Consider the following 26,576-nt stretch of genomic DNA (forward strand, 5'->3'; position numbering starts at 1 on the left):
ACACACTGAATATACATTAGTTTGCAATTTTTTAATGACTAGTGATGTTGAACTTTTTCTCCTACCTTTTTTTATATGTTTATCCATTTTTTCGTATGTGATTTGTTTGTGTACTTTCTGTATGATTCAAATGTACTGTTTCTTTTTTATCAATTCTAAAAGCTTATTGTATATTGATCATATTAACTCTTGTTTGTATGATTCAGTTTCTTACAGTGTTATTATATCCTCTAATTTTATTATATTATTTATTTTATTATATTCTTTAATTTTTAAATTTTCATGCAGTAAAATCTTTCAGTTATTTTCTTAAGAGTTTTTGACTTTGCTAAGATGCTTATAAGGCCAGAAGTAGGGATGTCCTTTGGCAAGTTGAAAATTCTCATTTCATATGTGATTTTTTGGGGTCCCTGGGTGGCTCAGTCAGTTAAGTGTTGGATCTTTGATTCCAGTTCAGGTCATGATTTCAGGTCCATGAAGTGGATGCCTGCATTGGACTCCGTGCTGAATATGGAGCCTGCTTATGATTCTCTCTCTCTCCTTCTGCCCCTCTCTGCTAATGCAGGCTCACACTCTCTCTCTAAATAAATAAAATCTTTAATAAATAAAACAAGATGGGATTGGGAGGGAGACAAACCATAAGTGACTCTTAATCTCACAAAACAAACTGAGGGTTGCCGGGGGGAGGGGGTTTGGGAGAAGGGGGTGGGATTATGGACATTGGGGAGGGTATGTGATTTGGTGAGTGCTGTGAAGTGTGTAAACCTGGTGATTCACAGACCTGTACCCCTGGGGATAAAAATATATGTTTATAAAAAATAAAAAATTAAAAAAAAAAAAAAAACATGTGATTTTATAATACGCTAAATTCTCATGTAATATATTTTTTAACATTTTATTCCATTCCCTTGCTCTCCCTGATCTGAAACCAGGGTTAGACTGTTTTAATTATCGTTACTTTATTACATATTTTTATATGTTTGGTCAAATTCACTTTACTGTCCAAAAAACATCATGGCTGTTTTGCATGTTTGGTCTTCAAGATAGAATTTGGAACTATTTTGTTCTAGTCTCTCTCCCTTTCTATTTTTATTTTCTTGGCCAGGATTCTTGTTGTTGTTGTTGTTATTCCTCTTCTTAGAAATCTCAAAGGCGTTTGTGCTTCTGAGCAAGATTCTTTGTCATTTCAAAGACTTACAGGATCTTAGTTGGAAGGGGCTGGAGGAGGATCTCTGTAGTTCCACTTCCTCACCAGGGTGTGATCTTCAGTCACAAACTTGGCATACATCATTCGTATATCTAGTTAAAGGAAAGTACAGTTGGATTTGGTAACAATCTTCCCACCTCTCCCCTGCATCTTCACAAAAACAGTAACGCAGAAAATTGACCACTTCCCTGAAGGAAGTTTAGGCTTTACCATCCATGGCCAGTAGAGGTGGCAAAAACACTTATGATAGTCTCTCAGAGCATTACCAAACCCGTGCTTGGACAGTTATGCAGCAATGAACACACACAGACTACATTTTATTACAGCACTTCCTCAAAGTGGAATCGCAACTTGTCATAGAGCCATTGTCAGCTTGCTCACCTGTCCCCCATCCTTGCCAATACAAATAAGCACACCCAGTTCATTGCAAAAGTTGGACAGTGGTTCCCTCTCTCTCTCTCTCACACACCCCTTCCTTTCATTGCCTAATTTATTGATAAGTAAAAAAGTCATCTTTGTTAAAAGTAATTTTTCCCATTTTCTAGTCCAATTATTGTATCGAATGGAGAGAATGTAGACACTAGAGAAGCAAACAAACAAAATCAGTTACCAGTAATTCCATCACAGTTAACCATTCTAATACTCTGGCATGCATGGCATCAGGGTGATCATGAATGTCTTTCTATGTCAGCAAGTATTTATCTCCGGCACAAATTTTACTGACAGTTAAGAAAATAAATTTAAAAGAGCTGCCAGGGTGGCTCAGTCGGGTTGAGCATCTGGCTCTTGATTTCAGTTCAGGTCATGATCTCAGGGTCATGGGATCAAGCCCTGGTCTGGCTGCAAACTCAGTGTGGAGTCTGCTTAGGCTTCTGCCCCTCCCCCCCATAAAAATGAAAATATTAAAAAAATTAATTTGTATACTTTAAAAAAATTAATTAACTTTTAAAAAAAGTATAATTAACATACACCTATATTAGTATCTGGTATACAAGTAGTGATTGAACACTTCATACATTACTCAATGCTGATCCCCATAAGTGTACCTTTAAAAAAATTTTTTTTAAATTTTTTAAGATTATTTATTTATTTGTCAGAAAGAGCAGGAGCACAGAGAGCTGCAGGCAGTACAGGCAGAGCAAGAAGTGGGCTTCCTGCTGAGCAAGGAGCCCAATGTGGGACTTGATCCCAGGACTCTGGGATCATGACCTGAGCTGAAGGCAGATGCTCAGCCAACTGAGCCACCTAGGCATCCCAGTGTACATTAAAAAAAATTTTTTTTTTAACTTATTTATCAGAGAGAGAGAGAGAGAGAGAGAGACTGAGCACAAGCAGGAGGAGTGGCAGACAGAGGGAGAAGCAGGCTCCCTTCTGAACAATGAAACCTGATATGGAACTCGATCCCAGGACCCTGAGCTGAAAGCAGACGCTTAACAGACTGAGCCACCCAGGCGCCCCTCCATAAGTGTATTTTGAACCTTCTCCATCTATTTCACCCATCCCCACCTCCAGTTCTCCTCTGGCCACACCAGTTTGTTCCCTCTAGTTAAGAGTCTGTTTTTTGGTCTCTTTTTTCTTCATTTGTTTTGTTACTTAAATTCCACATATAAGCCAGTAATTCCTTTACTGGGTATTTGCCCAAAGAAAATGAAAATGCTAATTCAAACAAATATATGCACCCCTATGTTTATAGCAGCTTTATTTACAATAGCCAATTTACGGAAGCAGCCCAGCTGTTCATTCGTAGATGATGGATAAAGAAGATGCGGTGTAGCTATGCAATGGACTATTACTCAGCCATAAATAAGAATGAAATCTTGCCATGTGCAACAGCATGGGTGCTCTAGAGGGTATAATGCTAAGTGAAGTTGGTCAGAGAAAGATAGATACTGTATGTCCTCAGTCATATGTGGACTTAAGAATTTCAGTGACTTTTAAGTATCCCAGCATATGGATCCTCCAGGGTTTATCTCTTCATTGCCCTGTTGTTGGGCATGTAGGCTGTTTGCGTGTTTTCTATATTATGATTATCAGGGCATGTTGTGAGAGATCACTTATTCACATTCCTGGAGGGTGCCTTCCACCACAGCACCAGCGCTGGGCTTTTCCTGGGGTTCAGTGATGTACCTAATGGTATGCTTGGGCTGGTGGCTCACATCTCCTTCTCCTGGGAGCCCCTGTTGCCAGAGGGCAGGCTCTTGCTCTGAGCAGCTGGGGCGGGGAGACTGGGCTGGGGCAGGTGGAGCTCTGCCTTGGGGTCAGTTCAGGAAATGTACTGAGTGAAATAAGTCAAGCAGAGAGAGTCAATTATCATATGGTTTCACTTATTTGTGGAGCATAACAAATAGCATGGAGGACAAGGGGAGTTAGAGAGGAGAAGGGAGTTGGGGGAAATTGGAAGGGGAGGTGAACCATGAGAGACTGTGGACTCTGAAAAACAATCTGAGGGGTTTGAAGTGGCGGGGGGGTGGGAGGTCGGGGAACCAGGTGGTGGGTATTAGAGAGGGCACAGATTGCATGGAGCACTGGGTGTGGTGCAAAAATAATGAATACTGTTATGCTGAAAATAAAAAAAAAATTAAAAAAAAAAAAAAGGAAATGTACTGAGGCTCCATCTCTAGGGTTTGCTCTGTAATTGCCTCAGCACACATTTTGATTCCGGTATATCTGTGCCCTATTGTGATTCTCTCCTTTGTATACTTTTGAGAATTGGGATTTTGGAGGTTGTACTTGAGTCTGTTTTAGGTCTTTTGATACAATTTTCATATCCTTCACTAGAAAGTTGGTACCAGTGTTGACTCCTACCAGCAGAGAATAGAGTTACGACTGTCTTTGAAAACTTAATTTTTCTTTCAAATGTAGGTATGGGGTGTGGTTATAGATTTGTATTTCTATGTGTAAAATACATATGTTATATGTGTGGTTTGGGATTTTAAATGTATATTTATATTTAATATATAAAATAGATATAAAATATAAAACAGATATCAAATTTTATATTACATACTGTAGGTTATACTTACATATTAAATGTGTGTATTTAACTACAAATTATATAAAAATATACATTTTAAACTAATTTTACCCAGAATGAGCACTAGAAATGCAAGGGGAGAGTATGAACATGATTTACCTAGTTCTAAACCATCTGGGAGACTCATGAAATAATTTTGGTCATTTCACTAAGTGATTTGAAAAACAGTACTTGGCATAAGAAACAAAAACAGGTTTTTTAAAAATAGGAGTTTTTAATATATATCACTTCATTTGTAGAAATAAAGGAATCCATTTGTTAATTAATCATGAAGATCAGAATGAACTCCAAAGACAACACCTGGGCTCTCTCTCCTCCCCTCATCCTAGGTTTAAATGATGACTGGCAGTCATTGCCTTGAGAAGCTGGACCTTTTTTCATGGGTCACAGATGTTAAGACTCCTGGGAAGTTTGAATCATTTATTCTACATAGTGGTTTCTGCGTTTTTAGCAGGAATATAGCAGCATTGTAGATATCCAGGATATTTTTGCATAGACTTGGAATAAAGTGAACAAAAATTCCACCATCTTTTGAAGATGTTTGAGAGAACCTGAACCCACCTTGTCCTTAGTACTGTGTGAAATTGGCCATGATGTGCTCATGGTCGGCGGGTTTGTAGTCGGCAACTCCTGGAAACAAGCAGAGAAGAACATGAGGAGACCATGGTGCATGTAACCACCCCCACCTCCCAAAGGACCAGCCCCCTTGCTAGAGGAGGAAAATCATCCCAGAGTGCAATGGGCAGCTTGATGACTATGGAAGAGCATGGAATTGAGATTTAGGGAGTCTTTGTTTCCAGGCTCAGAGTTGCCACATGGAGCATGTCTTTGGACAAGCCCCTTAAATTGTGAGATCCTCTTTTGCCTCATGTCTAAAACTGCACTAATAATATTTACCCCAAAGAATCATTTCAGTATTAGGAATAATGACTGCCAGATGCCTAATATAGTACCTGACACATGGTAAGAGTGCAAGAAAATGACTTAGTTAAGCCAAGTTTAGAACATTCGAGGTAGGAACTCATGTTCACTTTTGAAGATTTTGCCAAAAGTAGGGAAGGGCAGTGGGTTGAGAATTCTTGTGTTTCAGGGCAGAGAAGTTAGATGATGGCAGTATTGATGATTAGCTTTCAAGTCACCGGGCATCAGAAAGAATAAGATCTTTCTGGGAACTTTTTGGATTTCAGAGGCCTGTCTGTTTCCCCTTCTTTCCCCAGAAAAGAAAAGTAATTGGCAGACATGAGACGAACCCTGATTTAGGTTCCTGGGTAATTCTGGAGATGAAGGTGATAGGAGAACTAATAATACTTATACTGAGCATTTGTGAGTGCGTGCTCTGCAGGAGACATTGTACTTACTCATTTTAAACATGTTATTTTTAATTTTCATACTAACCCAAGACATGGCTATTACTGTGTTCATTTCATAGCTCTGGAAACTGGTTCTGAGAAGATTCACTCTTTGCCTAAAGCAGCTAGTAAGTAGGAGAAGGGGGCTTCTAACGAACCCTTATGTAACCTTGAGGTCTTTATTATGTGTTTTGCTGCAATTCAACAAATTCTGACTGGACAGATTTTGTTACATACCTGACAGACTCTAAGAAAACATCTCTCCCATCGTAATCTTGGATAATGAAGCATCTTACAAAGCCGCAGCCACAGCTCTGCTGTGACCCTACGTGGCCTCACATCTTCCTGCACGGTGACGATTAATATCCTTTAACTAGCGAACATCTTCCTTAGACAAAATAGCATGCATGGCTCTTTAACTTAGAGTTATTTTTAGTATTTGTGCAAAATTTTAAAGAATGTTAAGGTTTTGCTGAAGTCTGAATTTTATTCTTGCCTCTTCCCCACAAAAATGTGTATAAACCTTCTTCTATTTGGAGATTTTTTTTTTTTTTTTGTGGGTTAGACGAGACGATTTTATTAATGCTAAATTTCCTATGCTTGATGATTGTATTACTGCTCTTTATTTATTTTTATTTTTTTTTCCTGCTCTAATGTTTTTTAAAAATCTCCAAATATTCGAGAGATATTTGGAGATTTTTAAAAAACATTAGAGCAGGAAGAAAAATGAATGCTGAGTGAAGCTGTGGGGGAAGGACAGTCATGCTACAGTTTGGAAGCGTGGTCTGGATGATCGCTCAGTCCCACCCTAGATGCAGGACTTGTCAAGTCCCTTTAACGCCTCCGAGACTTAAGTTTCTCTCTCTGTAAAAAGAGAATCACTGATATCTACAGAGTTGACATGTGGCATACAATAACATCACTGCACGAAGAGCTAGGTTTCCCCTTCCTCATGTTTGTTTCCCACAGGCTATGAAGTTGCGGTGATTTTATATTACATGATGATATTTAATTTTTAAATCCTAAAGTGGCCATCTTCTTGGATCACATACTACTTTTTCTACCTTTATTATTATTATTATTATTATTATTATTATTTGTGTCTCATGTTATCTGGGTTCTCCTTTTTCAGCTCCTATTGCTTTAAGTAGTTCAATCCACTTTTCGTGGTCACTGGATATGTCCCCATTGGTTCAGGATGGAGTCAGGATTCTTCATTTTCGAAAAAGCTATTTTAGAAAGCCAGCCACCTGTTCTATCATCCATCTACCTACTCATCATTTATCTGTTATTCAATCAAATCAATTCATATATATGAATATATATATTCATAATACATGTGTACATGTACATGTATATTTTATCACTGTATACACAAGTGTCTCACATATCTCACATGTGAGACATACAGTCTCACAGTTTTTGATTAAATGAATGAATGAATTAAATAAGTAAATGAAAGAAAGCAGCCTGCAGACTATGGAAGAAAGTCCCAGATTCCTTTCCTTTTCTCACCTTCATTCAGAGGTGTCTTGCCGCTAAGGAACTGCCAGTATGTCCGCTCATGAACACTTTCACTGATATCATTGATAGAAGAGACCACAGGGCCCCAGGATGTCATCGTGGTTTCAAATCTGTAAGAATAAAAATATATGTGATTAACCTCATTTATGTCAGGCAATAAGGTGTTAAGGTGAACGGACAGAGACATTCTAAAGACTTTAGAGATCATATAAAAGCCTTGAAGTGTCATGTCATCCACATAAAGTAACCCCAAATTACTAGAATTCATAGAGCAATTCACCAGTGCGGCAGGATACAAAATTAATGCGCAGGAATCAGTTGCTTTTCTGGGAAACAAACAGAGTTACAGAGGGGAGGGGAGTGGGGGGTGGGGTAACCCGGTGATGGGTGTTAAGGAGGGCACGTGTTGTGATGAGCGCTGAGTGTCATACATAACTAATGAATCACTGAAAACTGGTCAAAAACTCATGATGTACTATACAGTGGCTAACCAAACATAGTTAAAAAAATGTCTCCCTTTAGGTACAAATAAAATTAATGCAAATTAAAAATATGTTTATTTTTAAAAATGCTTAAAAGAGAAATTGCTAATGACTAATGGATATGAAATCACTTCACTTGGTACTAAATGATATTTAAATGAATGGGTTTTAAAAAAAACCTATCAATAAGCAAATTTTAAAAATGTAAACGCCCAACAATGGGTGAATACTTACATGAGTGATGAGATGAATATTCAAGACTGAATTTTTTTTTTTTTGGCATTGACAAAATTGTATTTTTCCACACTTATAAGTGACATTAAAAATGCTTATGCAACAATTGTTAGGTGAAAATGTGGGACACAAATTTTACATGAAATAACTATCCTGCCCATGTGAGGGGTCACAGCTATCTATAACATGCACAGAAGAAAACACCTACCAAATCATAAAGAAATGTCAACAGTGATTACATTATGGATATACTGTACATGCTTTGTCTTGTTCCTTTCTTTTTTTTTTTTAATTTTTTTTTTAATTTCTTTTCAGCGTAACAGTATTCATTATTTTTGCACCACACCCAGTGCTCCATGCAATCCATGCCCTATCTAATACCCACTACCTGGTTCCCCCAACCTCCACCCCCCGCCCCTTCAAAATTTATTTGAATTCAGTTAATTAACAGACAGTGTACTACTAGTTTTAGAGGTTTTGTTCATTATGCATCACCCCCCAACGGTCCACTGTATGAATTCATAACATGCACGGTCAGAAAAAGAAAAATCAGGCAAAATTATAGTTAAGCTCGGAGAAGTAGTAAGGTATATTCTGAGGGTATTTAAAACCCAAGTATTCTTGAAACGCAACTTTTGTCTTGACCTGTCCGTGGGAGTCAGGGAATTACGGAGCTGGGCTGTGGACAGCAGGCACAATGTATGGAACCTAATCCTGTGGAACAGGTTCCCCATCCCACTCAGGTGTCACTTCCTTGGGCTTGGTCAGTCTTTCTCTCTGGCATCTCTCTGCAGAATTTGGGTCACATCATTGTCCTTTGAAGGCCTCTCCTCTTTTCCTTTCCAGGACCTGGCATTTCCCCTCTGCTCTTTCTGTGAGCTTAGTTTTCTCCATATTTCTCTACTGCTTCCTCTTCTTGCATACTATGAAGACATCCCAAGTTTAATTTTATTTCTCAGGATTTATTTCTATATTTTGTCCTTTCCTGACAAGAGAAGAAAAAAAGTGGAAGGAACAGTGGAAGGAACGTGAGCTTCACAGTCAACTGAACTAGTTACATGTCATGGCATCTTAGGAATGTTACTTAGCCTCTTTGGGACTATGTGGTGCTATCTGTAAAATGGGCATATAGATCATGGTTGGTTTGTTTGTTGTTTTTAAAGTGGACTTACGCCCAACACGGGACTTGAAGTCACGATCCTGAGATCAAGAGTCGCCTGCTCTGCTGACTGAGCCAGCCAGACACTCTGGACTTGTGGCTTGTTGGGAACTTTTCTCTGCTACCTCTGCACAGTTCCTCAACTTCAGTCATCCCCTCTATCAGATGACCGTCTGACCTCTTTCGCCTGTCCTGACCTCTTTTTCTAGGCCTTCATCTAAACCTCCAAAAGCTCCCTAATGTTGCTGTTGTGAACACCCGCAATTAGACATGTCTAAAGGAACTAAGTCTTTTTCTCTGAAAGACATTCTTTCCTCCTGACACTCCTATCCAAAGTTTGGAAGCTTCTCTCTATTGCTGTCTCCTCTCCCCCAGTACTCACAGAGCCAAGTGGCGTCTTCCTTGGTGTGAGTCTGTTTATCCTAGAAGAGGTCTTCATCACCTCACAGATTCGTCACCTCAGGCTAGCCCCAGATCTCTCCTTGTCTCCCATTCTCGAACCAATTAACGTTTTACAACGTGACTTTTCTTAGTTGAAAACTTGCAGTGCTTTCTCTAATAGAAGTCTGATCTCCTTAACCTGGTTTTTCAGACTTTGTGTCTCCCAGCCTATCCTTACAAGTTACTCACTTGATTCAGTCCCCTATTCTCTTCTCTAGTCAAGCTGGCCTACCCACTGACCCTGAAGTCCTTGCTTATTCCTGTCTCAAATGCTTTGTCCTAGCCATTCCCTCTTTCTAGAATACCATCTTTCCCCATCTTCCCTAACAGTACTTATTTTTCAAATGGGCTCCAAAGCCACAAGCCTTCCTGGACTGTTCTAACCCACAATAGACTCTCCCCCCTTTGAATTCCTGTTTGTAAAACTCCATCGTATGTTGACTGGGGTGATTGAATTTTCCTGAGCCAGCTTTGATAGTTAGATTGCATGCTTCTCAAGGGGGGATGAAATGATGTTAAATTATCAGAAGGAAAAAAAAGTAAGAAAATGAAGGAAGGTGGGAGAGAATGGGAATTCAGGTGGGGTTTGGGGAGAATGGTGAACATTGCTTACAGCACTCACTTGAACGTGGGATTTCTGCGTTGTGCTTCCTCTAGGACAACAAGTAGTACTGATCCACTTTTCACACTAATGTCCATGGTCTCATTGAAGAGCAGACCCACCCCCCTCAACTGGTTATTTATGGTGTATATGATGGTGATGTTGTATGCTGTGGTGGGAACAGGGCTGGGTTGAGTGGGGAGAGTTGGTTGCACTTCAACACCTGTGAAGAGCGAAGAGGCCACATTTGTTAATGATTACAGGGCTTTTATTATAGGTGCAAAAATCTTTGTTATTGGCAACTTATCCTAAAGAAACATTTCAAGAAATGGCAAAGATTTTGTGTCCTTTGTGTGTGGTTCTGAGGAACTCATGTGATCTATGAAGCTCTCATTCCAATCTAGAGAATTGCTCATAGCTGAAGAGCTGATGGCTCATTTTAACTGTTTCTTTTCTTTTTTAAATATCTTTTTTATTTTTCATAAACATATAATGTATTATTAGCCCCAGAGGTACAGGTCTGTGAATTGCCAGGTTTACTCACTTCATTCACAGCATTCACCATAGCACATACCCTCCCCAATGTCCATAACCCACCACCCTCTCCCTACCCCCCTCCCCCAGCCCCCCTCAGTTTGTTTTGTGACATTAAGAGCCTCTTATAGTTTGTCTCCCTCCTGATCCCATCTTGTCTCATTTATTCTTTTCCTACCCTCCAAGCCCTCCATGTTGCATCTCCACTTCCTCATATCACGGAGATCATATGATAGTTATCTTTCTCTGATTGACTTATTTCGCTAAGCATAATACCCTCTAGTTCCATCCACGTCATCGCAAATGGCAAGATTTCATTTCTTTTGATGGCTGCATAGTATTCCATTGTGTGTATATATACTACCTCTTCTTTATCCATTCATTTGTTGATGGACATTTAGGTTCTTTCCATAGTTTTCCATAGTTTGGCTATTGTGGACATTGCTGCTACAAACATTCGGGTGCACATGCCCCTTCGTATACATTTGTATCTCTGGGGTAAATACCCAGTTGTGCAATTGCTGGGTTGTAGGGTAGCTCTATTTTCAACTTTTTGAGGAACCTCCATGCTGTTTTCCAGAGTGGCTGCACCAGCTTGCATTCCCATCAACAGTGTAGGAGGGTTCCCCTTTCTCTGCATCCTCGCCAGCATCTGTCATTTCCTGACTTGTTGATTTTAGCCATTCTCACTGGTGTGAGGTGGTATCTCACTGTGGTTTTGATGTGTATTTCCCTGAAGCTGAGTGATGTGGAGATGGCTCATTTTATATTGAACATTAGTTTTGTTAAAAGAATTTATAACCAGGGGCACCGGGGTGGTTCAGTTGGTTAAAGCCTTTGCCTTCTGCTCAGGTCATGATCCCAGGGTCCTGGGATGGAGCCATGCATCGGGTTCTCTGCTCAGCGGGGAGCCTGCTCCCCCCCACCCCCACCACTGCCTGCCTCTTTGCTTCCTTATTCTCTCTCTCTCTTTCTCTCTCTCTCTGTCAAATAAATAAATAAAATCTTTAGAAAAAAAAAAAGAATTTATAACCAGAAAGGAGGATGGTTAGCCCTAAGTCATGTGTTTTACATGGTTGAGTTCTGTGGATTTGTGGGATTTTTGGTAACACTGTGAATCTGGAAACAAAGGTAGTAAGTTTCAGACCATCTAACAAAACACCTGGGCAGCTATAGTGTAGAGTCCTTGGAAAGACTCCATGGCCACCTTGTTCAGGTTGGGAAATCACTGGGAAGCAGCCTAAGGAGTTTGGTGAATATAGCTGTGTTTGGTGTGATTAGGATTGGGTTGCTTGATTACAGTCTGTATAGACTCTGTTCTGAGATAGGAAAGGAATTTAGTAATCTCTGCTTATCTCAACAAATCCATGTAACATAAGACATCAGTACTCTATACTAGTATTTGTCTAGAAGGAGGAGTTGGAGCTGTCTTTGCCAAGACTCATTATCGCTGGAGAGATAAAATTTTATGCAGGACTCCCACTTTCTTTGTGCATATTTCTACAAAGTTTGAATTTTTAAGTAGCCCTATATTATATTTTTAATTGGCTAAAATAGAGATATTTAAAATAAAAAGGCATATTAATGCCTCGTTTCCACCCTATTCCTTTGGTGTGCCAGGAGCACCAGGCCTTGTATTTAGATCCCCAAATCTGGGCTTAAAATCCAGCTCTTTTTCTCATAAGTGTCTCAGACCAGCTCAATGATTGGTCACACTTTCTTTGCTATGCACTACATGTGGCTTCTATTTCTATGTAATACTTATTTCATTCTTCCAAATGTTGTAGTTTTTGTCTACATATCTGTATCCTGACCTTGTAAAGAGCAGGTATCATAAGATAGTGCATGAGGTTTGGTGCATTTGTCAAACGAATGAAGGAAGTTATGTATCATCTGATTGTTAGGACCATGGATGTCCCCTCTTCACTAGTGTCTCACAAAATGCTATGTGTATAGTAGGTGTTCACTTAAAGTGTACTGAGTGAAGTAGACATGGGGGCTAAATTCTGAGGACAGGCTGCCATGGCTGTGTGTTAGCACACAATGGTTGGGGACTGGATATCAGATGTGGCTCTGCCTACATAATAAGCCTGTGTGCCACTTAAAATTGATCCACATAAGGAGCCACTACTTTACGACATAAGGAAAGGCAGATGTTAAGAGTTCTTACCAGGGCTGCAGGACACATGGGGCACATCCAGGTATGTCTTGCCTTTCAGGGAAGGGAGGATTTGGGCAATGGACATGGGATTGTGGAATTTTCCCTGCTCAATCTCCTGAAGTATTGTGTCCATGGTCTTCTGGCAGTTCCACTCCTTGTTAGGTTGCTTAGGTGTCACAGAGAGAGCCTGGGGGCAGGAGAGAGAGGGAATGAGAGATTGATTAGGCATAGCTGAGAGTTGGCCTCTATAAGCTTTACAAGAGATATACTTGATCACTAATCTTGGGGGATCACTCAGAGTCCAAAACTGAGCTGCCCAAGGTTTGGGACATTGTCTGTCTTGTTCCCTGCTGTGTCTCCACCTCTTAGCTCAGGGTCTGTCACATAGCAGTCACACAACAAATATCAGTGCACCAGTTAGATTTGAGGAACACTACTGGGGCTGCTGTATTTATAGTATATGTGTATAAAACAGTTCTTGAATGTAGAATGAAGGTGAGTCCCAGGGAAAGCAAGCTCCAGGAGCAGTGTTAGTCTGGGACATCTGGTCATCCAAACATAGCAGTGCTCTTTGTTTTGTGTTGTCCTGCACAGCCTTTGGCAGACTCCTCCCGTACTTTGTGATCATGTCAGGACAGTTAGCCAGAGGTTCCACAAGCCTGGCCACAGGGGTGGACTCCTAGCTTGGGCTGGGGTAATCCTAGAGTGCCATCCTTTTGCTAACAGTGATTAGTGGGCACCCCACTAGCCAGCATCCTTCCTTGACATACAGACATTCAGAGAGAGAAGCACGTCTTTTCCTCCTGCTGGGGTATTCAGCTGGGACCATGTAAGTAATCACTGGGCTGTGACCATCTTCTTCAGCCCCTTTGAAGAAACCATGCCATAGGAGACAGTGAGGAAAACCAGGGCTGAGTGACAAAGAAAAGTAGTGCCTAAAAGCACAATCTGAGCCCTTTATTCTGCTTAATCCTGAAACCATTTAATCTAGCCGTGGACCTTCTAGTTTATAACATGAAATAGTAAATCCCCATTTTTTTCTTAAGCAAAAATTATTTGGGTTTCTGTTATCTGCACAGTGGTTCTTGATTAATGCTCCAAGCAATTCATTCTACTTTGCTGAGATTTGTATCACATGAGTAAAATAGAAATCACAATTTCTTCCTACCTTTGCGGGTTCATTTGAGGTTCAGATGTGGGACAATAAGCAAAAGCATTTTGTTATGTGTAATGTGTAAGCTGTTATCACCACCTCCCTCCCTTTAGGGTTGTGCTGACCATGACTCTCAGAGTAAGTCAGTGGTTTGAGATTGCTGGTGACTGATTCACCTGAAGCTTGGAATAGGAAGTGAGAGAAGAGAGTCAGATCAGAAATGGATAAGGAAGATGTGGTCCATATACACGATGGAGTATTATGCCTCCATCATAAAGGATGAATACCCAACTTTTGTAGCAACATGGACAGGACTGGAAGAGATTATGCTGAGTGAAATAAGTCAAGCAGAGAGAGTCAATTATCATATGGTTTCACTTATTTGTGAGCGTAACAAATAGCATGGAGGACAAGCAGAGATGGAGAGGAGAAGGAAGTTGAGGGAAATTGGAGGGGGAGGTGAACCATGAGAGACTATGGATTCTGAAAAACAATCTGCGGGTTTTGAAGGGGCAAGGGGTGGGAGGTTGGGGAAACCAGGTGGTGGGTATTAGAGAGAGCACGGATTGCATGGAGCACTGGGTGTGGTGCAAAAACAATGAATACTGTTACGCTGAGAAGAAATTAAAAGAAAAAAAAAGAAATGGCTCTGTGAGCCAAAGGCAGCTGATGAACGACCCAACAGTTTTTGACATGACCAACACTGTTAGACCTCTTTGCTCTGCCAGAGGTCACTTTACGGGGCAGCTTGGCTTAAGGGGCTTCAGGTAGATCCTCCTCAGCAGCCAGATCTTGTTCATTTGCCATATTCACCTCTCAGATCCCAAAAGCAAGATGGATCCCCTTGGGATAAAATATTACCAATGCCAACACTCTAGAGAGGAATAACACATTACCTATGAGAACTCATTAATGGCTTTGCATAAAGATGTTTATCAGATCCTTTTTCCAAGTTAAATCCCCAGGTTAAGAGGAACTTTGAAGGCTTTGGATTCTTGACAGAAAGCAGAGAAGAAATTCTACAACAGAGGAAGTGCCTCCCGAGTGCCTAGGGAAGCCAGGTGGGTGGCCCAGGCTACTTGAAGGGCACTGGCATCCTGAAAGAGGATGAATGAAGACTGGAGAGGAAGCTTGATATCACCACTTTTCCACTGGCAGAAACCATGAACACTTATTGGCATCACATTGTGCTTGTGATGTTTTAAAAAAATACCTGTGCAACCTTGTTTTTATGGGGAAAGTGAAATTCAGAAAAATTCAATATTTGCCCACGGTGGTGGGAGATCTGGGATTCAAACTCAAGTTGTGACATCTTGAGAGCCCTTTGCTTTTCCACAGAAGAACATTTTAAATTAGAAAAAAAAGTCGTGTATTAGATATCTGGTGATTTCAGACTTCAGGCTGCTTGGGTAAATTCTCGTTATGTGCCATAACTCGAGTAAGGAGAGGTTATGTATCCTAACTGATTAGAAATACATATGACCTATGATATCAGATAAGGATGAGGTCTTGCCTTTTCATAAATAAAGCTTTAATTCTTAGGTACAGCTTATCAGAGTGTACCCTGTGGGTGAGAAAATCCCAAACGGAATTCATAAACCTAATTAGCAAAAGCAAACATTTCTCTGTCTGGCACTAAGGGGAAGCAAGTTTATTTTAAGTGAGGTATAGATAAAACCCATCTTATATCCTGTCCACACTGCCTCTGATATTCCACAAGGCTTTCTAGCCCTGAATCCCAGGATTGTTCTTGTATGAGTCAGCCGTGGTAACAGTCTTTTTTTCCACGACAAAACTTCATTCACCTTGACATGCCATGGAAGCTGATTAGTTGCTCCAATACACTGCACATTGGAGTGGTGATATTGTATTTACTTTTGTGTTTAACATAAACTAATTTCTAATCTGTTTATGTCCTTTGCTAATTTCTAATGTGTGGAACATCAGGGGCAGTCTCTGCTCCTCTCCCCAAAGGAATTTCTTTTCACCACTAGTCCAGAGGTATATTAGGTTTAGACCTGGCATTGTAACTCCAGGGTTCTCTGTTTCCTGGGCTTTCTGAGTTGAGAAGGTCATGGTACAGTTTTTCCATGAATCACATAAGGCATTTTATGACTTCGGAGCATGAACTTCTGAGTTTGGTCTAGACGATTTGGCCACAGATGACCCTTTAATTTCTGATTCTAGCTGGTTACCTCTCCCCACTATCATTAGTATGTCTTCCATGGGAAGATGCTGCCCTAGTCAACCCTAATGAATGGGGTGAGGGTTGCATTTGGAGATATATCAAACAGCATCTTATGGAGTCCAAGCCTGGCTTCTGTACTAGGGAAACATAGGATTGAGTATGGACAGAGTACCAGACACACCTGATTCCCATTTAGAACACTGTGTGAAGTTGCAGTGAGATCGAGATTATAGGAGCTTGACAGGTCAGCTTTAGGTGTTTTCACTGCTGTGTTCAGGTTGTTTCAACCTGTGTTAAGGTTGAACATAAGCCTACATTTTCTGGATCAAGATAAAGGGCTAAAAAAAGAACACTTGACTGGCAAGATGGAATTAGAAAATTTAATTTTTTGGAGGGCCTAGTTTAATATCTTATTTTTTATACATCAAATTCTCATCAATCTATGATTATTATGAACACACTGATCATTGTCAGTAATAACCTGATATGTTTCTGGGATTTATTTTTTTTCCAAGAAAGAGAAAGGAATTCTTATAATTTTATTTTCACCCTTTACCTATGAGGTAAGAAGGAATTAACACCTGTGTTTTCCCAGTAGAGAAACTGAGACAAACACCACGAGGAATCTACCTCAAGTCATACTAGCTTATCTTCCCCAGAGATAGAATTGTAAGAACCTGGTGTCTTGATCCCACAATCAAGTCTTATCATACTGGCATGGGCTCAACAAAGAAGCATAGGTGATGTGTTTACCTGCATGGCCAGGCCAGTACTGTAGATGTCTCCAATGATGCCATTGTCTTTGATCCTCATGCTGACATTCTTCACGACTTCCTGTAGTACCTCACCGAACAGAATTTTGAAACCTTCATCTGAACCTTCTGGGATCTTGTTGTACATACAAGTCAGAGCCAAGGTCGCCATAGCTCCTGTGTCTGTGAATCATGGTTGGTGGGAGGTGGGTGAGACAACCATCACCCAACAATATGAACAGCTAACATTTACTGTGTGCTTATTGCGTTCCAACTACATTATCTCCTTTATTCTTCCGGACAACCTGTGAGATAGGACCTATAATGAACTCCACTGAAGGGATAAGGAAATGGAGGCACATAGAGGCCAAGTCATGGCCCAAGGCCACACAGCTGGTAAGTAGCAGTGCCAGGACCTGAACCCAGATCTAAGGTTCATGTTTTTAAAAAATTCATGTAGACTGGTGCTTCATTCAGTCTTGTCCCAGTGTTTATCTTTTAAAAATTTCACCGGTTCTGGAAGGCCCGGCCATCACCACCTTTCAGTGAAACCTTTGGTCTGCCCAGTGCCACAGGTACAGTCTCTTTTCTGAACTTTTCAAAAAATAGGCTCCACACCCAGCATGGAGCCCAATGTGGGGCTTAAACTCCTGACCCTGAGATCAAGACCCAAGCTGAGATCCAGAGTTGGACACTTAACTGAGCCACGCAGGTGCCCCTCTTTCCTGAGCATTTTTATCATGTGTTGTTCGGACCTGTTTTGCCATCTCAGCACTCTCTGCTCTGTTTTATCGTTACTGTGCTCTGTGAGCAACTGGATGGTGGGAACTTTGCACGCCCCAGGGCACCTGGCACAGGGGCATTTTCATTATTTGCATGGGAAAGTGTATGTGGATTGAATGAGCAAGCTACGGCAGGACAAGAGAGAACAAGTGAAAGACTTGCCAGATGACTTCTCTGATCTTCTCCCTCCTATAATCACCACCTGAATTGTATAACCTCATTAAGGATGACAGTGTTGTTGAAACCATTGGTGGCCAAGAAGTCAAATCTCCTGAACTGACAGACTCCCTAGCAATGCATGAGGTCCCAGATGGAAAACAGAGGCCTGTCTGCTCTTGAGCCACAGGGAGGGCACTAGAGTACTTGATTATGATCTGAAAGAGACTGAAATGGGAGAGTTTGCCTGAAACAAGAGAGGTTGCAGGGGCAGGGTGGTTAACGGGGTGAAAACCCAAGATATGCTATTGCTTGTGAGTCCAAAGGAGGAAAGGTGACCATGAATGAAGGGCGCGTGATAATGTCCACAGAGAGGGTGTTACTCAGGGCAGGTATCATGACCTGCAGAAGGGTGGACAGAAAAGGACATGGTGCTGTAGGGGAAAAAGCTTCTCTTACAGAATGAAGAAGTAACATGGTTCCAGTGTGTCCTTGAAGGGGAGGAGCATCATGGGTTTAGGGTTCAGAGATTATCTGTTTACTAGAAAGAGAATATCAGGATGTTATAAGGAGAAACATGGAGAGGAACAGAGAGTAGAATCATCAGTAGTGATAAGAGAGAGGGTTCAGGGGGCCTGGGTGGCCCAGTCATTTAAGTGTCTGACTTGGTTTTGGCTCAGGTCATGATCTCAGGGTCGTGAGATGGAGCCCTGTGTCTGGCTCTGCGGTCAGGGTGAAGTCAGCTCAAGGTTCTCTCTCTCCCTTGCCTTCTGCCCCTCTCCCTGCTCTCCCTTTCTCTAAAATAAATAAATGAATCTTTTATATATAATATATATGTAATATATTATATGTAACTATATATAATATGTAATATATATGTTTATATATATGCATAAATATATATTTATATTATATATATAAAAGATTTTATTTATTTATTTGACAGAAATAAATGAATCTTTAAAAAAAAAGTTTCAGGATAAGACTTGGGTCTAGACATTGATTTAATCGTTTAAGAATGTGTCTGGGAATAACTGCTGACTTGTGTGACTTATTTATTGTTCTCGGTGGAGATTCTGTCATTGTCAGACATTTCAAGTATTGCCCTGGTTTCTTTGTTTTACTGTCTCCCTTTCACTTATTCCCTAATTCACATGTCCAGCAAATGTTTGTTCAGTGCCTTCCATCTGCAGACATTTTCATGACCCTTGGCTCCTCCGCCATGGAAAGCTCCCCCTCCCACTTTCCCCTCCTGCCCCCCTCCCCCACTGAGTGTCCTTGATATCCCCAGCTCAGGGCAGTGTTTGGAAGTGGCAACCAACTCACCCGTATTGAAGGGGGAGGAACCAAACCTCAGGATCTTGGCAAAGCGGGCTGCTATGGGTAAGGCTCTTGTTGGGTTCTCCTGGCACAACGCCAGGACCGCCAGACTGGGCCCATAGAAGTTTGAAGCTGGAGCACGGGGACCTGGGAAGGGGGCAGAGGGTCTCTGTAAGATTAACATTCACCATAATGAGGACATCTGTGAAAAAGCTAAAAGTCAAACCTTTAAAGCAGAAATTTCCAGAAAACCTGTCCAAAAAAGAAAGACTCCATATTGGCAAAAGCTAACTTTAACATTTCTCAGAATAAGAATGTCACCCAGCAGGACAAGAGAATAAAAAGGATGACTGTCTTCAGGTGACGGCACAAGTCTGTTTCCCAGGATGGTGATCTTCTCTAGTACATTTGGAATCGAAGTGAATATCTCACTGTGTGGTCATCCAAAGAATCCTGAGTGGAGATAACTTGTATCCTCTCCCTCATTTTCCACTCATCTGTCTTTTTTTAATTATTTTTTTAAGATTTTATTTATTTATTTGACAGAGATCACAAGTAGGCAGAGAGGCAGGCAGAGAGAGAGAGAGAGAGAAGCAGGCTCCTCCTGAGCAGAGAGCCCGATGTGGGGCTCGATGCCAGGACCCCGGGATCATGACCTGAGCTGAAGGCAGAGGCTTTAACCCACTGAGCCACCTGGGTGCCCCTCACCCATCTTTTTTGTTCTAGGTTTAATACTCTCAGGAAGGACCATTCGCCTCACCCTCCCCTCCCTTCTGCTGAGGTCTTACCTGAGGGTGGCCAACTTTCCATTTGTCTCTGTAGAACTGACACTTTATTCCCAGGGTCTCGGCAGGAGGAGTTGAGGGCCATGATGGTAAGGGCGAGTTGACCAATGGTCAGGTCTGTGGAGGAGAGAACAAAACAGTCACAAAGGTATTCTCAGGGGAGAGTGTGCCAGGGGTCAGGGCTGAGCTCTCTGATCTGATCGCCAGATCATTTTGATTTTTTAATAATACGATTAGAGTCAGTTATATGGTTTCACTTATTTGTGGAGCATAACAAATAGCATGGAGGACATGGGGAGTTAGAGAGGAGAAGGGAGTTGGGGGAAATTGGAAGGGGAGGTGAACCATGAGAGACTATGGACTCTGAAAAACAATCTGAGGGGTTTGAAGGGGAGGGGGGTGGGAGGTTGCGGGATCCAGGTGGTGGGTATTATGGAGGGCACGGATTGCATGGAGCACTGGGTGTGGTGCAAAAAACAATGAATTCTGTTAACGCTGAAAAGAAATAAAAAAAAAAATCTTCTTAAAAAATACCAAATCTTGTCAGAGGGGAAAAAAAAACCCAATACGATTAGATAATTTTTTAAAAAGTTTTTTTTTTTTTTTTTTTTTAAGTAATTGTTATACCCAGCCTGGGACTCAAACTCACAATCTGGAGATCAAGAGCCACATGTTCCCACCATGGAGCCAGCCAGCTACCTCGAGATAGTTTTTTGATCTTGTTTTTCTTAAGGAAAGAAGTATGGAGAAATGTTCAAGGAGGGTTTAATCTAGTGACCACTGTGTGACTCGACAACTTCCTCAGCAATCCCTGGTATCTATTTAGAAAAGCAGCATGGGCACCCATACAAATTCAGACCTGAAAATAATTTTAACTTTACTATCTAATTTGATCCTCAAGGCAACTCCTGTGAAGTAGGCAGAACAGAGATTTGATTATTATTATCATTGTTATTATTACTGTTAGAATCCTTGTTATTAGAATCAGCTGCATTTTGAAAATGAAGGCGTGAGGTTGGTCTGGATTTGTGACCTGTTCAAGGTTCCAGAGTTAATACATGGTGGAGCCAGAGCTGCAAGCCCCCTCTTTTTAATATCTGGTCTAGAGCTTATTCTGCTTTCCTGTGTAACTCTACAGATGCTCTGACTTCACGAACCTTTCGTTCCAGGTACATAAGGAAAGGTGTTTGGGTGATTCAGGGATGATCACAGGTGGCACTGGTGTGTGTGGGAATGTGAAGTTGGGATCTGAGCCTGGAGAATCAGGGAGTGTATAGAAAGGCTCTGATTTCTCACCTGCACTGTCACTGGCCATGAGCTTGTCAGTTAGGAACTTCTGGGCCTCCATGTCGTAGGCTCCAGCCAGGTTCATGGCAATCAGGATGCTGGGATTGGGGTAGGCTGAGCTGGTCACAGAGTTCTCCATGAGCACTTGTATGCCATGAACCAAGGGCTGCTGTGCTGGGGGAACAGCTGAGAAGAGAAAAGCCATTTACTAAACCCCTAATCTACTCTCTCTCATCTCAGAAACGTGTTTCCCATGTGTCACTCTGTTAGAAGACAGGATTAGTTAGCATTAACATTTTCAGGGACACCCTCTAGTGTCCCTAATAGAGATGGAGGGGCACCTGGGTGGTTGAGTCATTAAGCGTCTGTCTTTGGCTCAGGTCATGGTCCTGGGGTCCTGGGATCAAGCCCCACATCTGGCTCCCTGCTTAGTGGGAAGCTTGCTTCTTTCTCCCTCTCCCACTCCCCCTGCTTGTATTCCCTCTCTCGATGTCTCTCTCTCTGTGTCAAATAAATAAGTAAATAAATTCTTTAAAAAAATAAAGAGAGGTGGATTCTTCTTCTACCCACTTAATTGGGAGGGAGACAAACCATAAGTGACTCTTAATCTCACAAAACAAACTGAGGATTGCTGGGGGGAGGGGGTTTGGGAGAAGGGGGTGGGATTATGGACATTGGGGAGGGTATGTGATTTGGTGAGTGCTGTGAAGTGTGTAAACCTGGTGATTCACAGACCTGTACCCCTGGGGATAAAAATATATGTTTATAAAAAAAAATTATACATCAGTCATGTTAATTATATCTGTTTCACTTAGAAAAAAAAAAATAAAGAGAGGTGGAGAAAACATTGACATTTTCTTTTGAGGCCAGGTAGACCAGTTAGATGTTGGATCTCCTCAAACAACCCTTATGTTTAACAAGGTGACTTCTCACTTAGGAAGTTCAAGCAATATGGCTCATGGCCATTTCATATTATTTTTAGCAGATTCCTAGAAATCACTGATTTCCTTGTATTTTTTTCTCACTCTTTTATTTTAAAGTTAGCTTTTTTTCAGGGAGGTGCCTGGGTGGTATAGTTGATTAAGTGTCTAACTCTTGGTTTTTGGCTCAGGTCCTGACCGTAGGGTCCTGGGATGGAGCCCCACGTCCAGCTCTGTGCTCAGCATGAAGTCTGCTTGAGAGTCTCTCTCTCTCTCTCCATCTTCCCCACCCCATCTCACTCTCTCTTTCTCTCAAATAAATAAATCCTAAAAAAAAAAAAAGTCCTTTTTTTTTTTTAAAAGGATTTTATTATTTATTTTTTTAATTGTTAGAGAGATTAAGAGAGAGAGAGAGAGAGAGAGAGACTGAGAAAGAGAGTGAGAGTGACCTGGGAGCCAGCAGGGAGAGGAGCAGAGGGAAAAGGACAAGCCGACTCCTTCCTAAGAGCAGCACTCAACGCTGGGCTTGATCCCACCACCCTGAGATCATGACCTGAACTGAAAGCAGGAGTTAGATGCTCAACTGACTGAGCCACCCAGGTGACCTTCCTTTTTAAAAGATTTTTTTTTTTTTTAAATCTCTGCACTCTGCATGGGGCTCGAACTCACAGCCCTGAGATCAAGAGTTCCATGCTCCTCAACGAAGCCAGTCAGGCACCCCCTTTTCTTCTCAGTCTTACATGGAAAATGTGGAAGACAAGGGATACGAGCTGTCCTCAGTGAGTTCCAAACATCCCCCAGCAGTGGCATTTGGTCAGAACAGCTCTGAGCGTCTCTCTTTGTGCTGCCATCCATTGCTCCTGCACCACTATTTTAACCTCTTCTAAGGTAAAATGCATAGACTTGCCTCTCCAAGCACTTACGGGGTTCAGTCAGGAAGGATGCAGCACACACTCACTCTGACTTGCCCACTTGGAACTCCTACAGTGATTGCCGTTTTCTTTCTTTTTTTCTTTTCTCTTTTTTTTTTTTTTAAAGAATTTATTTATTTGACAGAGAGTGAGAGAAGGAGAGAGAACACAAGTGTGGGGAGCAGCAGAGGGAGAGGGGGAAGCAGGCTCCCTGCTGAGCAGGGAGCCTGATGCTGTACTTGATCCCAGGATCCCGAGATCATGACCTGAGCCGAAGGCAGAGGCTTAACCCACTGAGCCACCCAGGCGCCCCGTGATTGCCGTTTTCAATCACCTTCTCCTCAGCAGACCTCCGTGTGAGAGGTTTCCCCCTGTGCTCCGGGGGAACTGCTCCCCTGACCTCTCTGGAAAAACCACCATACTCACAGCATGAGCTTCGGGTCCAGGTGCTGGTCCCAGCTGCAGCCCAGAGAAGGTTCAGGAGGGGGAGGGTGAACCAGGTCATCCCACTCTCTCTTGTTTAGTCTACGGCTCCCGTGTACAGATCCCCGTGTTTGAAAGCAGGGTGTTTCTCTACTTTCTCTTATATGTGCTTCTTTTTGTCAAACAGTCTGGCGTCCTTCCCGTTCTGACCACTCCTAACCACTTAAGCTGACCCCTCCTTCTCTGATAGAACAGATTTCCATATGCTTATCTAGGTTCCCGCCTATCCATCCTCCCAGGAGTGTGGAGGTGACTTCTAGGAGGGACAGTCGTAGGAGACATTTGGGGCTGAGTGTGGGGTGATGGCCATGACAGAGTGTCCTTTCCCACAGTCCTGGGTCATCACATCAGGAGTGTGGCTGGTGTGCGAGTGAGTGTAAACAGGCCTTCCTCCTGGGCCTGTACACACCTGCCCAGACAGCCTCCTGGCTGTTGGTCAGTAGCCACTTCACCAAAGGTTAGGCAGTTCTTAAGGCACCACCTTGCTTTTGTGAAGTTGGCCTTTATGCAGTTAATAAGTTGCTGTGACCTGAGTCCCAGCCTAGGCCCTTTAAGGTTGTTTGATTTCAGGTGAGCAATGGACCCAAGCTTCCCAGAAACTGTATGTTTGTTTTTTAAGTAGGCTCCATGCCCAGTGTGGAACCCAAGGTGGGGCTCCAGCTCATGACCCTGAGATCAAGACCTGAGCCGACATCAAGAGCGGATGCGGACCTGAACCACCCAGAGGTGGTTCAGAGGCTCCGCCCAGAGATTGTTTCATTGGACTTTTCTTTCTTTATCTGGGAACAAAGCAGTTTCAAACACCTAGGGCTTTCAGTTATTATCTTTTAAAGTAAGTAATTAGAAAATGTGGATCAATGGACTATATTAAATGTTAAATGCAGCTATATTAAAGCAAAGTATACCTTCCTATAACATATAACTAGAAATAGTATTTGAAATTATGAAGGGAGGGGCTAATTTTTTTTGTAACTACTGGAATTTAAGTAGCTTTATTTGGCGGGGCCGTTCTTTAGTGACTCCGATCTTAGAATAAAATTCAAGTCATTTTTAATGACAAGACCCTGTCAGTTCTGGCTCCTGGTTGCCTTTGGATATCCCCTGTGACTTCCTTCCCCCTTGCTCCCTCTGCTTCAGCGGCACTGAGCTTCCTGTTCCCTGAACCCATCACCTGCCTTTGGATTTGCTGTCCGCACTTCCCGGGACACTCCTCCTCAAATATTCTCACTGTGGCTCCCGCACTTCCTTCATGTCTTTGCTCAAGGACCAGTTCTCAAAGAGGTCTTCCCAGACCATCTCTCTTATGTAGAAGACAGTGTTACCCCCATGGACACTCACTGTGCCCCTTCCCTGTTATGACTCCTCACCCTCTGTCACACTGTGTGGTTTGTTTACTGTCTGTCACCCTCTCCACTGGAATGTTCACTCCAAGGGGGAAGGGTCTTTGTTTCTTGTTAACTGTTCTATCTCCAGCCCTTGAGCTACTGTACTGCTTATTTCACAGTAGGAACAGAATAAATAATTTTTGGATGAGCAAATTAATGAACAAATATAGGACTTTTTTTTCTTTCTCAGGGGAGTGTTGGTGGTTTTGTGAGATGAAAGCACAGGATATATATTGGAGTGCATTAGATAGCTTTTGACATGGCCCTGTGTTCCCACATCCCGATATCCATGCCCTTGTGAAATCCCCTTCCCCAGAGTGTGGGCTGGCCTCACTTCTTATGAATATAATACAGGAAAAGTTATATGATGTTACAAAGGTCCAAATCCCCTCTTGCTTGAAGTCTCTCTCTGGTTCTTCTTGCTTCTTGCTCTGAGAAAGGCAGCTGCCATGTTCTGAGCTGCCTGATAGAGAAGTCTCTATGGAAAGAACTGGGGGTAGCTTCCAGTCAACAGCCAGGGAAGCAGAAGTTCTGCCAACAACCATGTGAATGATCTTGAAAGCTGATTCTTCCCCAGTTGAGCTTTTAGATGAAGCTTCATTTGACATGTTGACTGTGGCCTCATTGAGAGACTCTGACCCACAGAAACTTGAGATAATATATCTTGTTGTTCTAAGCCATCAAGTTTTGTGTTATTATCTACTATGTAGTGTACAGTGGGGTGAGGCCAGAAAGACAGTTTGAGGGGTTTGCATGTCATGTGAAGGAGTGGTAGGCACAATTATGCCCTCCCCCCAACACCATACAGGTATCTACATCCTAATCTCTGAAATCTATGAATATGTTAGGTCACATGGCAAGGGGGAACTAAGGTTGCTAAAATGAGCTGATTTTAACATAAGAAGATTATTTTGGTTTATATCAGAGGATCCACTGTAATCAGAGGTCCTTATCAATGGAAGAGAGAGGCAGCAGAGTGAGTCAGAAAAGGGGATATGGTGATGGGAACAGAGGTGGGAGTGATCTGAGTGCTGCTTGGAAGGTGGAGGAATGCTGGCTTCCTCCAGAAGCTGGAGTAGGTGAGGAAATGGGTTTCTCCCCTAGAACCTCTAGAAGGAACTCAGCCCTTTCAACACCTTGATTTTATCTCAGTGAAACCCCTTTCTGACATCTGACCTCCACAACTGTACGATGATGTGTTTGCCTTGAGCCAGTAATTAGTGGTAATTTGTTGCATCAGCAGTAAGAATCTAACACAGGATTAGGATCCCAGCATGGCACTGACTTTGGGTTTCAGTGCCTGATTGTGCCCATCCTGAGATAAGCCACAACCCCTTCATGTGCCTGCTCTTTAAACACACTTTTCCTTATAAATTGCCACAGTTGTGGTTGTTGCAAGACTGATTATGATACAATTGTCTCACTTAGCAAGTAACTTCCGGAGCAGAAACCACACAGGCCATACATTTCTTAACTCATATATTTCGACAGTCCTTGACTAACTATTGAGGGAACTATTTTTTTTTTTTTTAAGAGACCGGGGTGGGGGTGTTGGGGGAAGATGGGGGAGGGGCAGAGTGAGAGAGAGGGAGGAAGAGAATCTCAAGCAAGGTCCATGCTGAGCACAGAGCCTGACTTGGACTTTGCTCTCAGCACTCACATCATGACTGGGCCAAAATCAAGAGTCAGATACTCAACTGACTGAGCCACCCAGGCATCCCTTGATG

At 42.1% G+C, this 26,576-nt stretch overlaps 1 protein-coding gene across 1 annotated transcript; it reads right to left on the minus strand.

Moving 5' to 3' along the window:
• Positions 1-862: 862 nt before the first annotated feature.
• CBLIF (cobalamin binding intrinsic factor) lies at positions 863-23,601 on the minus strand. Its single transcript, XM_045062992.1, has 10 exons — positions 23,408-23,601; positions 21,160-21,336; positions 19,867-19,980; positions 19,085-19,225; positions 16,821-17,002; positions 12,736-12,913; positions 10,053-10,254; positions 7,106-7,224; positions 4,803-4,871; positions 863-1,299 (listed from the first exon to the last, which is right to left on the minus strand). The coding sequence occupies exons 1-9, from the start codon at positions 23,484-23,486 to the stop codon at positions 4,810-4,812; spliced, it is 1,254 nt and encodes a 417-aa protein (XP_044918927.1). The 5' UTR covers positions 23,487-23,601; the 3' UTR covers positions 863-1,299; positions 4,803-4,809.
• Between the last annotated feature and the right edge of the window lie 2,975 nt (positions 23,602-26,576).

Source organism: Mustela putorius, unplaced genomic scaffold (assembly GCF_011764305.1).
Source record: "Mustela putorius furo isolate JIRA1106 unplaced genomic scaffold, ASM1176430v1.1 tig00000127_pilon_pilon_pilon, whole genome shotgun sequence".
NCBI classification, from domain to species: domain Eukaryota; kingdom Metazoa; phylum Chordata; class Mammalia; order Carnivora; family Mustelidae; genus Mustela; species Mustela putorius.

What these genes read in the sequence shown, in the direction of transcription:
- CBLIF (XM_045062992.1), bottom strand. Translation starts at nt 23,486, where the DNA reads ATGACCTGGTTCACCCTCCCCCTCCTGAACCTTCTCTGGGCTGCAGCT. An exon ending in CATGGCCAGTGACAGTGCAG is followed by an intron (nt 19,981 to 21,159) that starts GTGAGAAATCAG and finishes TCTCCTCCACAG; the next exon opens with ACCTGACCATTGGTCAACTC. An exon ending in GTACTGGCCTGGCCATGCAG is followed by an intron (nt 12,914 to 16,820) that starts GTAAACACATCA and finishes TCCTGCCCCCAG; the next exon opens with GCTCTCTCTGTGACACCTAA.